This window comes from Columba livia, chromosome 27 (assembly GCF_036013475.1).
Source record: "Columba livia isolate bColLiv1 breed racing homer chromosome 27, bColLiv1.pat.W.v2, whole genome shotgun sequence".
In the NCBI taxonomy this organism is placed as follows: domain Eukaryota; kingdom Metazoa; phylum Chordata; class Aves; order Columbiformes; family Columbidae; genus Columba; species Columba livia.
Window position 1 is genome coordinate 2,208,881 of NC_088628.1, and position 14,428 is coordinate 2,223,308.

At 52.2% G+C, this 14,428-nt stretch overlaps 1 protein-coding gene across 5 annotated transcripts in view; it reads right to left on the reverse strand.

Moving 5' to 3' along the window:
• ADAMTS10 (ADAM metallopeptidase with thrombospondin type 1 motif 10) overlaps window positions 1-14,428 on the reverse strand; it is a 62,752-nt gene that overhangs the window by 22,873 nt on the left and 25,451 nt on the right. For all 5 annotated transcript variants that reach the window (XM_065042253.1, XM_021281343.2, XM_021281338.2 and 2 more), the window contains 3 exons: window positions 9,235-9,558; window positions 4,450-4,814; window positions 11-170 (listed from right to left, as the gene is read on the reverse strand). In XM_065042253.1, coding sequence (XP_064898325.1) covers window positions 11-170; window positions 4,450-4,814; window positions 9,235-9,322 — 613 coding nt within the window. In that variant the 5' untranslated portion in view covers window positions 9,323-9,558. The remainder of the gene's footprint in view (window positions 1-10; window positions 171-4,449; window positions 4,815-9,234; window positions 9,559-14,428) is intronic.

Consider the following 14,428-nt stretch of genomic DNA (forward strand, 5'->3'; position numbering starts at 1 on the left):
GCATGGATACCTAGCACGCCGCAGGCTGCATCCATGTGTGGGTACTGGAGAGACGATCGCTTGTACACGACGTGGGGGCTGCCCTTGCCCTCCACCCCCGCGCTAACGTTGGCTCCCGGGCTCAGCGGTTCAATGAAATATTCCTCCTCGTCCGCGACGATCACCCCGTGCTGCAGAAGGAAAGAGACGGGAGGCAATGAGAGAGGTGGGGAGAGAACTGGGTGACTTACTGGTGTCTTCTGGTAATGAGCTTTCTGATGATTAACCACTGGATGTCTGGGGGCTGGCAAATACTTCTGGGAATGGGAAGAAATCCTTCATTCACGCACAAACATTGAACTATATGAACCTACAGACCAGAGAAAACCGAGCCAGACGGTCATGGATGCCTTGGGACATCTGTGTTCACTAAAGTGCTCTGGAAATCATAATCTTTCCTTGCAAAATTATGAATAAGTTGTTTCCTATTCCACCCACTCGGTTTAATTGAGAGCTGTCTGTGGGATCCTAAATACCATAATTTCAACTAGCAGCATAACTCAGCAGTGAGATCTACCGCCTGTGCTTTCCAGCCTCATTGAAGAACCTTCAGAAGCAGCTCAGGACCATTACCACCAGCTAAGAAACCCGGGCACAGAGCTGCAGAGAAGTGGAGATGTTCAAAGGCCTTTAAGAAACACACTGAATCTTTAAACTCCGAAGTTGGGTCTGCAGCGCGGCAGCCAGCAGGAGCCACAATCCTCCTCTGCAGCCTGAAACCCGCGTTGTGCCCCGCAGGCATCTCTGCCCCTTCTACACCTCTGACCAACCACCCATGAGCTTGTTCCTGCTCCCTTATTTGTTTGCTGGTTTTCTGTCTTTTGTAATTCTTTGACCAAATGAAGTTCAGCTGTGAGCCCGGACTTTGCTCCCTGTGACAGGACCCACTCGTGAGACAGTGACACTGGGGCAGGAGATGAGCCCAGCAGCATGAGCAGCCAAACCCGCCATCTCCTTGCAAGATCTGTATTCTGTGGCTGGTCCTACCCTTGCAGCAAGCTTTTCCCCTACCTAAGATACCTCAGCAACCTGAAAAACTCTGGCAGCCTAGCATGACACAAGCAGAAGTTGCATCACTCTAACAATTTTCTTCTGATATCGAATCTCACCTAACTCCAAGAACTGTGGGTCTGCTATCAGCTCAACTTTACCAGTGAGCAACCATGGCACAGAAATGTGCTCGGGATTGCTCGACAGGCCAAGAAGTCACCCAAAAGTCTAAAAGCCACGTTTCCTGGCTGTCCTCCCACCCCCTGCATGCAAGCACAGCTCTGGGTGAAGAAACACCCCGGTCCTGCTGCCAGCTCTGCACCTTCCTTTGGATGTCACAGCACTTCACCAGCTCCTCTCTGCGCAAGGAAACAGGAGCCCCGATCTGCCAGGATGTAAAACATCTCGAGGTCATTGCATGGAAGGCACCAGCTACGGAAGAGCGTTATTGCTGGGAGAGCCTCTCTGGGGTGGACGCTGCCTCCGTCATCAGTGTCTCACCCTCTCTCTCCCTCCCCGTCACGACAGCTGAATCGGGGCAGTGTGTGCGGAGAAGTCCCCATCTCCAGAGTGCTGGGGGATTTCCTTCTGCACCAGGCGCTGTTGCTCTTGGCTCAGCTCCACCGTTTCGAACACAAGCAAGGTACTGTGAGGTTAGCCTGGCGAGGGCTGCGGCGGAAAGCCGAGTGTCGGCCGGCGAAGCCAGCTGGCTGCCGCTTTGTGGGACGGGGAGAAGGAGGTCACCGCCGGCTTGGGGCAGAGCAGGAGGGGAGAGCACGTCTTGCCTAAAAACCATGTACTACTAGGAAAAGGGCAGTTCTTATTTAAACCCGGAGCCTCCGCAGAGCACAGGAGGCTCCACCGCATGCCTGGTGTCCTTCGGCAACAAAGCTCGGCCATCATACGAGGCTGAAAACTGCCCCATCGCTGACCCCAAAGCCTGAGCGCTGAGGTCCGGTGGCTGGATGTGACACAAGCCCCTTGAAAGGGGGCGGCGAGAAGCCCTTAGAGAGATCCCTGTGGTTTGTGGGGGAGTTAAACTGGATATCCTGTCTATGATTCACGCAGGTCATCTGCAGAGCAAGGATGGTTTATGCTGTTAGCTTATAACCACACTTAAGAGCAGCCCAGCCACATGCTGCATTTCTGCTCTCCCACCTCCTCGCACACACATGAGCAGCTCCATGTCAACCTCAGCATCTGCCTTGCTCCAAGCATTTAACATTCACACCAGCTTCAGGAGGGCTTTTCAAATGAAAGCAGAGTTTCAGTACAGCGTGGAAAACTTGGCCTTTAATCTGTCCTTTGATGAGCTCTGACATGAGAGGTGAGAGAGTGGCATTTCTCTCCTAAGGATGTCTTCTCCTTGCTGCCATTTTTTTGGATGGTAGGACATGGGTCTCATGCAGCTGGTGAGATGAAACATGACTTTGCTTAACACAGAGATTTCCTGTCCCAGCCAGGCAGAGGCAAAGCTCCCCGTGCTGCTCCCCGCAGGCTGCAGCCGCTCACAGCTCCGCGCCTTTTGGAAAATGGACCATTTTGCCCTTTGCTTCCGACAGCTTAAGCCTGGATGACTTTCCCCCCCAATAACTTTGAGCCCTGGGTGACGGTGTGTGTGGCCAGAAGGACGATCCTACAGGATAGTGCCCAGATATTGGCTGTCCAATGATGGGGGCTAGTTATTCCCTGGGTGAAAACAAAGCTGTTTACAGCACGACTGGACCGGCTGTTCCTGATCAACCAGAGCTCTGCGACAGGTCTTCTCTGGTGGCAAGTACAGCCCCGACTCCACCAGCTAAAAACACACTGGTCTCCTCTTGTCCACATTCCCGACATTATCATCCTCAGTAGCTCAGAAGACTGACCACCCAGTCCTTGCTAATGTCTGCAGCTCCCCAGGGCAGAGTTCAGCACAAGAAGAGGTTCCTGGATGACCCTCCCTCTTTTTTGGCTGCATTTTCCTCCAGATGGCCCCGGTACCTCTCCAGAGCTAAACGCAGCCTGGGGACTAAACCACCTCAATGCAAGGGCTGCCAGTGCTTGCACGGGACTTGCTGCCCTGTGAAATCGGAAGGTAGGTTAATACCAGATCGCTCCTGAGCCAGCACACCCTCCAGTGCCTTAGCGAACACCAGTACATTGTCTAGGACTTCAGCAGAGTTCCCTTATCTAAACAAAGGGCTAAACAGGGAACCGAGAGTTTACACAGCTCTGATTTTTGGCCGTGAGATAGAAACATTAGACTCTATGATATAATGAGTCAGATTCTCATTTCTGTTAATAACCCACAGCACTGTTCTGGCAGTGTAATTTAGCAATAAATCAAAAGTGAATGCATTCCCATTTGGAAGCTCTTCCACACTGACAGAACACTGCTCAGAGGTGCGGCCATAGCATAAATATGAATCTGGCCTACGGAATCTGTTTCTACGTGTTACCCCTCCAAGGGAGCCATCATACTTGGGATTCACTAACAGGGTATGTTCACTCCATCCCTCCATCTGGCAGGTCATGAAATGTGCCTTGTGAGCCAGAAATATCAGAAAAATGACAGAAAAATAAGGATGGAAGTCCTTAGTCTATTCTCAGTGCTGGAAGAGCCAATGAATCATACCTGGAGTATTTTTGAGAAGCATTTTTCTGGCCTGTTCTTACCTCAAATAATGCAGGGGCCGTGCACTCTCCAAGCAATCTAGTCCTGAGCTCAGTTATCCTCACCACTTCTGTCTACCATTAGGCTTTCTTGCTGATATTTAAGACCATCTAGTCCTAGCTGTTAGTACATGCAAAATTAATCATTTGCACCATCCTTGCAGCAGCTTTGCTGTTTCTGAAGAATGTCGTCTTGTCCCCTCTTGGAGTTCTCTTTTTCATGTTAAAAAAACAGCGATTATTTCAGTGACTTCCCCCAGAAGTCCCATTTTTAGCTCCTGAAATCTGGACAGACGTGACTGGGAGCCCCAGGAACGTATCTACAATTGTAAGGATCTGAACGCACTTTTGATGATCCCAGTTGTGCTGTGGAACTCTTGCCCTCCCACATTTCTTCCTCACTAGCACATGCAGAACACACCTCTTGGCTGTTGCTGTGAGAGAATGATGGTCTAGAGCCTTTATTATCCCATTCCAATTAAAATCAATGGAAAAATGTCCACTGACTTAGGCAGAAAATGGAGTACAAGCCAAATACAGTTCAGGAACCCTCACAGATGTAATAAAGAGATGTGGCCTTCACCAGTTTCTATGCCCATATTTTAGCTTGACACCAATCCCATCCCTTCCCCACCACCATGGAGCCACCTGCTGGGACCCAAATCAGGTTGCACATCTCCAGCAAAGATCAAAGAAGATGCAATACACTCTGCTTTATGGGCAGCTCTGGTTTTGCCCTTGGCTGGGCAAAATACGGAGACTCACCAGGCCATTGCAGTTGCTGATGGCGACCTTGGAGCTCAGGTACTGGTCTTGCAGGTGGCCGGCATAGTGGCAGTCCTCGTGGAAATCGTGTTGCCAGTCCATACCATCTCGCTTCCAGTACTCAACAGTGAAGTGCTCGGCCAGGAGGTTGGAGTGCAGTGTCAGGTTGAGGAGGAACTGGGTTCGGTGGGCAGAGACTTTGTAGAAAACCTGCTGCTCGGACGGCTCGTAGGGGAGAGCGCCCAGACTGCGCCGAGGGCGTTGCTTCAGCTGGCTTCTCACGTCGAAAGTGAGGAAGTCCCCGTTTTGGTCCACTTGGATGGGGAAGGCGATTTCATAGTGATCGAGGCTGGAGAGGAACTCCTCTGGGGAGGGAAAGCAACACACAGGAGGAATGACACTGTGCAACAGAGTCAGAGCAAAGCACCCAGCCATTATGCCACCGAACTCGGTGCTGGTGAGGCCGCAACTTGAATCCTGTATTCAGTTTTGTGCCCCTCATCGTCAGAAGGACATTGAGGGACTAGAGAGAGTGCAGTGGAGATGACAGAGCTGGTGAGGGGCTGGAGCACAAGTGTGATGGGAGCGGATGAGGGACCTGGGGGGTTCAGCTGGAGAACAGGCTGCAGGTCCCTGGGCGACTATTTGCACTGGGGTATCGATACGACTCGAGCCTACAGAGCATCATCATCTTCCTCTGCAGGTGATGGAGAGCAACAGACAGGTCCAAAGGGACATGCAGGACACCCAAACCCTGGCCCTGGACTATTCCCCATCAATCCATCTCTGTGGAGCAGAGGGACTCAGGTTGTGCTCTGTGGTTTGGAGGGTTATTTTAACCTCGATCCTTTCAGCAATGAAGCTAACAAGGTCTCTTCAAAACCAGCCAGAACAAGCCTCAGGGTGACAATGTCTCAGGAGACAACAGCCTCAATAAGGAACCGTGGAGTTGTCCAGAATATCTACATCTGCCACATGGACCTGATCACTCTGCTTTGATAACAGCAGCACCACACCAGCCTGCCCAGTCATTCCTCCTAAGAGGCACAAAGACAGCATCCTTGCAATGCCAGTCTTGCCACCAAAATAAGAAAGAGGGTAACCAGAATTCCCCAGCTGTGCTAAAAAGGTAGCAAGAAGAAACTCTGACATCCCAATTCCCCGGCCAGGCCTCTATCTATAACACCATCCTGACCTCGTAGCTCACTAGCCTGGTGCTCTTTATCATATCAGCCTGGCTTAGCAGCTTCTCTTGGGGTACTTGAGTTTTTGAGCCTGTCTTACCACTTAGGAAATGTGCTCTGACAAGGTCACTGTCCAGAAAATCTGCCTGTGCTCACACGGTAATGCAACACTTTTGGTTGTTAAAGAAACCGGTGTTCTGCGGCTTTTACAGAAATTTCTAATTTTGCAAGTAAAATGTGACAGGGAGCGCCAGGCTGGATGTGACTGGAGGGCTGACAGCCCTCAGGACCAGAGGCTTTGTTGGAAGATGTAAAATATCATGCATGGACTGGATAGCTTGCCCCATCACAGCGTGTTCTTCTGAAAGGGGTTTGCTCATGGACTGGGAGAGGATTCGCCCTCTCTTCACTCGGGAAGATTCTCACTGCGCTTTCTGCATCCTATTTGTAGTTGTTTCCTGAGCGAACAGGAGGGGCCGGGCTGCTCCAGGGTGGCTGCGTTTCCCCTGGCTCCACAGCACCCATCTTCAAAGCCTTCCCAGCCGTCATAAACTTGGACTCCAAATTACACTCTTACCACATGGCAGCACCGGAAAATTTCCTTTTCCTCTAGTGTGTTTTCCAGTGTGGGAGCCTGACCGAGCGGTTGCCTTGGCCACCGGGGATGGGACAGTCCTTCCCAGCTGGGTTTAGGGGTTAGCTCCCATCCTTCCAAACCATAAGCACTTCTGGCACCTCTCCCTTGCCTCGACAAGCCAGAAATAATTATTAGCTCCAGCTTCTCCCGCATCACAGCATCTCACGTGTGATGCAGCCGGGCAAACAAGAGCGACTATTTGCACTTAAGCAATGACCTCGTGCATGGAAAAATTTGCCATCACAAGGGCCTTGTTTTTCTTTTTCTCTTTCTGCAGGCCACATGGGCTTGCAAAATCATGAGTTGGAAGGAGGCTTGTGCATACGGTGGCTAGAAAAGCCCTGGAACCCTGGGCTGCGGTCTCTGATCCTGACCTGTAAGGTATATCCAGGAGGAAAGAAAGTCCAGGGTCTGAGGCTGTGTGATAACTTGCTTTTTCTGTGGTGCTGGGCACCAAGTGACCTCTCAGGGATGTCACTCTGGAAAATGAGGCACAGGAAGGTCTAAGCAGCGCCGTGCATCATAGGAATGTTTTAGGAAGTGATGCTTTAGGATGCCACAAACAGAAAAAATAAAGGGAGACTTTCAACACAAGGAAGAAGCCAGTGTCCTCACCCAGTGTTACTGCTGGCTCCATCCTCCCCTCTAAAAACGTAAAAGATTAGATTAAGTTCTAAGAGATGAGGATTTCCACAACAGCCACCACGTGCCCTTTGACCTCTCAGCCACTTCACACTGTATTAATAGATGCTGGCCTGAAGCGCACAGTCCTGCACCCGCCGTATCAGGAGGCTTTGCGCTGGCGACGAGCAGCCTGGTGTTCCCAGATTGCTGTCACACTGCTCGGGAAGAGGGGCTATAAAAAGCTTTTCTCCAGGAAAACCAACCTGTGGCTGGGCAGGACAGCAGGTGCCCCCCAGGAGAGGGGAAAGCTGGGGAGAAGGGATGCGCTGTGGGGAGAGGTTCCTCGCTGCCCCATTTTTGCTGCAAAGGGAGCCCAGAACTGCAGGGACAGGGACGGCAGAGGAAGGGAAAGAGAACAAAAAGAAGAAGAAAGACAAAAAGAAGAAAAGAAGGAAGGCTGAAGTAGAGGAGGGAGGATTTACTTCCCTCCTTTCGTGCTCGCTATTGCCTCTCTCATTACAGAGCTGCTTAAGGGATGAAGAGGAAGCAGATGTTTGCTCTGGTCTTGTCACAAGAGCAAAGAGGAGCTGCAGCTGCAGCCCAGGCGCGGTTTCTAAGGGATGGAAAACACTGTGGGATCTCATGGCTCCATTGTGGCAGTCTCAGGCCAAGGGTCCATCAGCTTACCTGTGATTCTGGAGCACCAAGATCAGCCTCACCGACCGTTCTACAAACCAGGGAATGTCTGATCTATCCCTACAAGCAAACGAAGGTACCAGCAGAAAACTTCCTTTACATTAAAAGCCATTCAGCAATGCTGAGCATGTGCTGAATCCTTGGACAATCGTTTCAGCCACCGGTCCCTGCACTGTTAAAAACTGCAGCCCGAGCATGCACGTTACATCTGAATCTTGTTGCATCTCTGCCGGCTTGAAGAGGCTGCTATTTCCCGCAAAGATAATTACAGCTTATAACTATGATACCTTAATCTTTTTCCTGCATAAAACAAATACGCTGATCTGGAATCGTGCAAACAGGGCACAGCAATCCTGCTCCACTGCTAACTGGGACAAGTCACCGGGCCAAAATCAGTGGCTTGTTGAAAACACTGGCCTTTATTCTCTGGGCCTCCAACTGCTAAGAGGTGATAACAGTGTTTCACCCTCTTGAAAGGGTGTTATGAGGATTATGTACTTACTATCTCAGCAGCCTGGTGAAGAGACGTGTTGAGTAACATCAATAACCTGACGCCAACCGTTCCGGACGCAGGGAGCCTAAAAAAGCGCTTTGGCAGCAATAGGGACCCACGGGGCAGCCTGAGCCTTGGGACTGGATGGGAACAGGGAGGGGACAGACTTCAGTCCCCAGTTTGGTGCTCCCAGCACCATCATGGGCTGGGACTCATCCCCCAGACCCACTCAGGGGAAGCACAAATGCATTAACTGGAGTTTGTTTTAGAGCAAGGCGTGTTAGCAAGCGGTGCAGGGGCTGGCGAGGGAGGGTTTGAGCAGACGGAGGCGATCTGGCAGCAAAGGCCTCGTCAGAGCGTCGCTGCAGATGGAGGGAGGTGTGAACTGACGGACGCGGGACGCCCAGAACAGTCACCTCAGACATTGCCAGAGGCTTTGGCAATAAAGGACCAGGAATCGTGTTTGTTTCAGATTTGAGAAAATCCGCCTGCGTAACCCTGTGTGTCGTGCAGCTCCGTGTCCGCCTGCCCCTCGTTTCGCCCAGCACAGCGGTGCCTCCTGTTTAGCAATGAGACAACGCTCAGACCCAGGGTGCGTGTGGCTTTTTGTTACCCCCATTCCTCTTGCCGGTTCTGCTTCACAAGACAGCCTACAGCCACCAAAACTACAGCCCGATGGCATTGCATTAATCAACAACATGGGTACATCGCTGACTTCGGCCCTGCTGCAATTAATCCAGGGGGACTGGACTAGATGATCTTTCGAGGTCCCTTCCAATATCTAACACTCTGTGATTCTGTGAACAGCCCCAGGTCCCTCAGCTGCTCCCGTCACCCTTGTGCTCCAGCCCCTCACCAGCTCTGTCGCCTCCTCTGCACTCTCTCCAGCACCTCAATGTTGTTCTTGTGATGAGGAGCCCAAAACCGCACACAGAACTCAATGTGGGCCTCCCCAGCGCCCAGTACAGCAGCACAATCACTCCTCTGGTCCTGCAGCAGGAGAAGCTCTGCTGCAGCACAGCGAGCAGATTTTGAGGTGTCTCCATGTACTCCTCAGCACAGCATCCCCTGATTTCTCCCCCAGGGACAGCATTAGGGTTTCTGCCAGCAGAGGTGGATAGATCCAGCTCCCTCCCCACGGCGATCCCTACCTTGTGACTGGAACGTGTCACCGGGGCAGTTGCACAGAGCCGCGGTGAAGATGACAGTCCATGTGAGAAGCCTCCAAGCTATTGCCATGGTTAGCGACGCTGGTCTCGGTGCAGGGAGTGTTGTGCCGGCTCAAAGGGCGCTGTCCCAACATGTCTCTCCCTCGGCCACCCCTTATGTCGAGACAGGAGTCCTCGGTCCCTCCGCAGGCATCCTTGGCCGCTCCGTGCTCTCCCCAAAGCAGCGAGGCCGGTGATGTTCTGTGGTTCGCTGTGCTGGGGTCAGCATGGGCTAATTCGAGGCGCAGGCTGTCGGTGGCATCACCCCTGCAGAGGAGAGAGGGGGGATGAGCCAATGGAGAGATGGGGAAACAAAGGATGGGGGAGAGACACGATGGATAAAATGGTGTGGAGGGTGAATGAGGAAAGCCTGATCTTCAAGAAGATGGAAAGGAAGAAAATAAAGGAAGAAAAGAAAGGCAGGAAGAAAGAGGAAAGGACGGGAAGCAAATGCGCATCAGTTCACAACAGTGGAAAGCCGCGTTGTCCTGCTACAGGGACACTGCACACCCGGGTGCTCTCCTGGGGACACTGAAGGGCTTGTATGTACCTTATAGCTGAGGAAAGGAGCTCAGAATAAATGAGAACCCTCTGTCCTGTGGCAACGCCTGTGAGGAAGCACAGACTGAAGAGCGACCTGCTCTAAGTGACCCGAGCTCTTAAAGGACAGCAGGGAATAAAAGCAGTAATCTAGAAATCCTCTCTACTCCAGTTTCCCTGGCTTTAAAATACACTTGAATGACTGTCACTGCACTGAGAGACGAGCACTTGCTCTCAGAGTGTGTTGGCTAAACCTGAAAAAGTGATGAAAAACAAAGGACCCATTCAGTGAACTCACCCCTACCCTCAGCTTCATCCACAACTGGATCGTGAGATTCCAATTGTATTTGGTATTTAAAATGATTTGCTAATTGCTCCAGTGAAAGATTTTTGGCTTGCAGATAATTTCCACTCAGTCTGAGACAATTATACAAAACTCATATAGTGCTGGAGAGTCGCATAAAGCTTGTGGTTTTTGTTTCTATCCAGCGATGAGATGACGCATGCAATGAACACGGCACATCCCTAACTACCGCCCAGAGGATCCCAAATATCTGCTTGAGAGCAGCCCCGGGGCAAAACATAAATGTCCCTGCAAAGGTGACAGATAAATGTAGACTGAACGCTGACTTCAGCGCTGGGACACGCGGGGAAAGGCAGGACGGGCGCTCGAGAAGATGAGCCTGGGCTGGAGACGGGAGGATGCTGCTCTTTGCAAAGGTGTCAATAGCCATGGCATGTGTGTGGTCCTCATCCCAGTAAGGAAACACCTGGAATAATGCCATTAACCCTCGCCTTCCTCTGCTTTTGTGCGTTTTAAATAGCAAAGACTACTGGCTGGCTAGAGCACAGAGCAGAGCCCGGATCCTCTTTGGCTTTGCCACTCTCACCTCACGTCCTTGGGGAGCCTGCAATTTATTTCTACTCCTGTTTTCCCATCTTTACTGTGCAGTTAATGTTATTTGTGCTGTGGGGGCTTGGAATAACACCCATCACAGGCCAGAGGCTACATAGGTGAGGTACAAGAAGAAAGCAGAGAGACAATTCTTGCCCCAATAATTAATCTAAATAAGTTAATGGCTTTTCCCTAGTAGACAGAAATGTCGGGAAGATTAATCATGCATCTTTAAATCACAACTTGGGAGTTCCATAGCTTAAATGTTAAGGTTTTTAACTGTTCATTTACAGTCAAAGACCAGCAGAGAGGCCTTGGGCTGGTCTCTCCAGTCACAGCTGCTGCCACCTGCAAGTTGGTTTCTGCAAAGCCCGGACACAACACCTGCGATGGCCCCTCAAGGACTGAGCACGCCACCGGCAACTGTGACAATAAACTCCCCGATGGGGGAAAAATCACCTAAACCTCATCTTGGGCTGCTCTGCTCTCCTGGGACAGGCAAAGGGAAGCAGGCAGCAGAGGCAAGAGGGCTGGGCAGGAATTCTGCGCTTCTCCACCACCAGAGATCAGCACCGTGGGTCGTGAGGTCATGGTGACAGCATCCTCTGCAGTGTCACCCCAGCTGGCACACAGGGGACAGAGCCGGGATGCCGCAGCTGCTCTGTGCTGCTCCCCCAGTGCTGCAGGACAGGGACTGGAAAAGGGAGAAGGCGAAACGAAAGCCGGGCATGCTGCAGCCCCTCTCCTAAGTCAGCATTTTTCAGCATCTACTAAAGCTCGAGATTCCAGCTTCTAAATTCTGTCACAGCTCCAAGGTCTGCGGACAGAAAGCTGCTCAGCTGAAGTGTATTTTCTCCTGGGCTTCACACTACTAATTTTTCTTGTTTTCCAGCTGTTGAACCCACTTCCTCAAGGCTGTCGCTATTTCCTGTCCTTCCTCCACCTCTCTGTGACCCTGAGCTGTCGCAACCAGTGCCCTCGTCTCCCTCCTGCCCTCTCAGCATCCCCAGAGCAGGGGCTGGGAGGGAGCTGCAGGCTTCAGGGTGCCAAAATCCTGACCTTAGGGGAAGGAGGCAAGTTAGATCAGCACAAACCAGGAATTACAGCCGCAAAATTCCCCATAAGCTGGGCTGGGGGGAAGGGCTCGGCTCCGATTCCTCCCCGCACACAGCATGGAAAACACGGCCCCTTCCCAGCGGCGTTTCACCACCAAGACCCCGACGAGCCCGACTCCTGCAAGAGAAGGACCCGGAACAAGGAGGAAAGCACCGGACGAGCGTGGGCTCCGTGGCCACTTCGATATGTATGAAGTTTTCCATAGCCTCACTTTTCAGATTTTGCTTCCTAAGTGGCAGCGACCGAGGAGCCTGCGCGGGGGGCGGTGGGGACAGCGGGCCGGAGGGGCCACGCGGTGACCTCGCCGGTCTCGTGCCTCCCTCGCTTGGGCTGGTGCCGATTTGCTCTTTCCCGAGGAATTCGTTGTCCTTGGCAGGCGCCCCGCGAGCGGCCGGCGCTCCCGCGCCAAGGTGAACCCGGAGCGGGGACGAGGGGCCGGGGGCGGCTTCCAGGTCACCTCTTCCCACCCCAAGAACCCGTGAGAAGGGGAAGGCTGGGGAGGGGGTTTAAAATTTAAGCTGGAATAAAGCAAAGAGAAAAAAAGGAAAAAAACAGATGACAACTGTTACTAATTTCAACATCGGGGCTGCAGACAGAATTCCCTGAAAGCCTGGCTTTTTGGCCGGGGAGGCAGCTTTATGGGAAGGTAATAGGAAGCAGATGGGCTCTGCTCGGGGCCAAGAGGAAGGTTCAAGGTGCCTCCTAGCGCAGAGAAAAGGAATTTAACTGCTTTTAAAGATGCAAGGCCCGGTGGCTTCCAGGTTTCTCATCCAACTTTTGCAAATTATGAGCTCAGGTGTCCTTTTCCTTTTTTTTTTTTTCCTTTTGAGACAGAGAGAAATAAATACAAACACAGATTTCTTCTTCCAGCTTTCCCCAATGGGAGGAAATACTTGCAGAGCATCCCCCCAGGCCCTTCCACTGACACCTTCCTGACACGCAGCACCTGCGAGCGGGGACAGGGGGGACAGCGGTACCGCTTCACCACAAACAGCCATTCTGGGCTGTGCTATCAGCAACGGCATTAACGAATGAATAAAAGCCACCAGCCCTCATGGTTACTTCATTCTTCTGTAGAAGCGGGTACCGGCACTTGTTGACCACTTACTGTGATGCCACGTCCCGCAGCTTGGCAGCTTCACCCCCAACTCCGTCCTGACCCCACCAACATCAGACCCCCCGGGACGGCAGCCCCTGCAAACACAGCACCGCAGGGATTCCTGCTCCTCCACCCATCCACTCCAACTTGGCATTGTCCGACCAGTACAGATGTTATCACAGGGGGAAGAGCTGCAAACATGGCTTTGCTCCATGGGCCTTATTTTCCTTGCAAACCAAGCTAAATGCCATAGGGACCGCAGGGTGCTGGGATTGACATTTTCTGGCCATGCCAATGCGTGGAGAGACATTTGGCAGCAACATCGCGACACTTCCCAGCAGCTGCACCAAACCCCCTGCCCTGCACACCGGGCTCTGACCTGCTGCCTGTTATCACAGCAAACCTCACGGTGCCCGGGGCTCACGGATGCTGACCCTAAAATCACCTTTTTTCTGAAAAAAACAGCCCCCTTCTCACCTGCTGTCACCACAAGTTTTGGCTGTAAACCCTTGGTTGAAACCTAGTTCCCAAATACCGCTGCAAGGCAGAAGGACAAATCCTCCGCGTGTTCTACAGGAACTGTGCTGGTTTCAGCTCATGCTGCTCTAATAAAGGGACACTCGGAAAGCCACCATCAGCATTAACTAATCAGCAGCTCACTGCCAGGAGCGTCGGCTGCAGAATGCAAAAAATGGGTTAAAGTCACAGGTCTGCAGAACTGAAAACAAGAGCTTGAACCTTAATCTGCTTTGCTGCTCCAAGCCTGGCCTCTCTGGGGGCACGGCAAGCAAAGAATTAGAAACACGTAGCTATCACTGTTCACCAGAAAACAGCAGCTCCAAGCCACGGGACGGTTCCTGCCCACGCTGTGCTACAGCAACCCTTCAGGATCCACTCGCCATCCCTCAGGCTGATCCCGCTATCGAGCCCATGCTGGAGGAAAGCCAAGGGCTTTTGCCTTTCCCTTTATTGCTGAGAAGGGACTTACGACACCTCACTTGTAAGGGCTGTTTCACCCCAGCCCAAGCACGGTTCTTTGCAGACACCCAGCCCAGCGACTGCGGGGTCAAATTCAGACTTTGTCCAGAGCGGAGATGCTGCTTTCGTGCTGTTAAAATGAAATACAACTGTCACCAGCAACATGGGCAATCCAGACTGATGCTGCTGGTCTGAACCCAAGGTGAGGGGTCTAAGCCCGGGTCCCCGTTCTGCCAGCACCTGGTACCGGCCCGGGTGAGCTGGGAATGTCCCCTCGCTGTCCCCAGCGCTGCAGCCCTGGTCCAGGCCCTGCGCGGGCACACCCTTTGTCCCTTTGTACGAGCGAGCTGCACAGGGCCCTGGGCTCGCTCCAGTACTGTGTGGGAGTAGTTTTTAAAAGAAACAAAAACCATGAGAATTGTTTTACAGTCGAATCTATTCGGTGCAATCTTAGTGAGGAAAGGACTAAAAGACCCCCTTGCTCCTCTCCAGAATCCAGCAGGACTTTG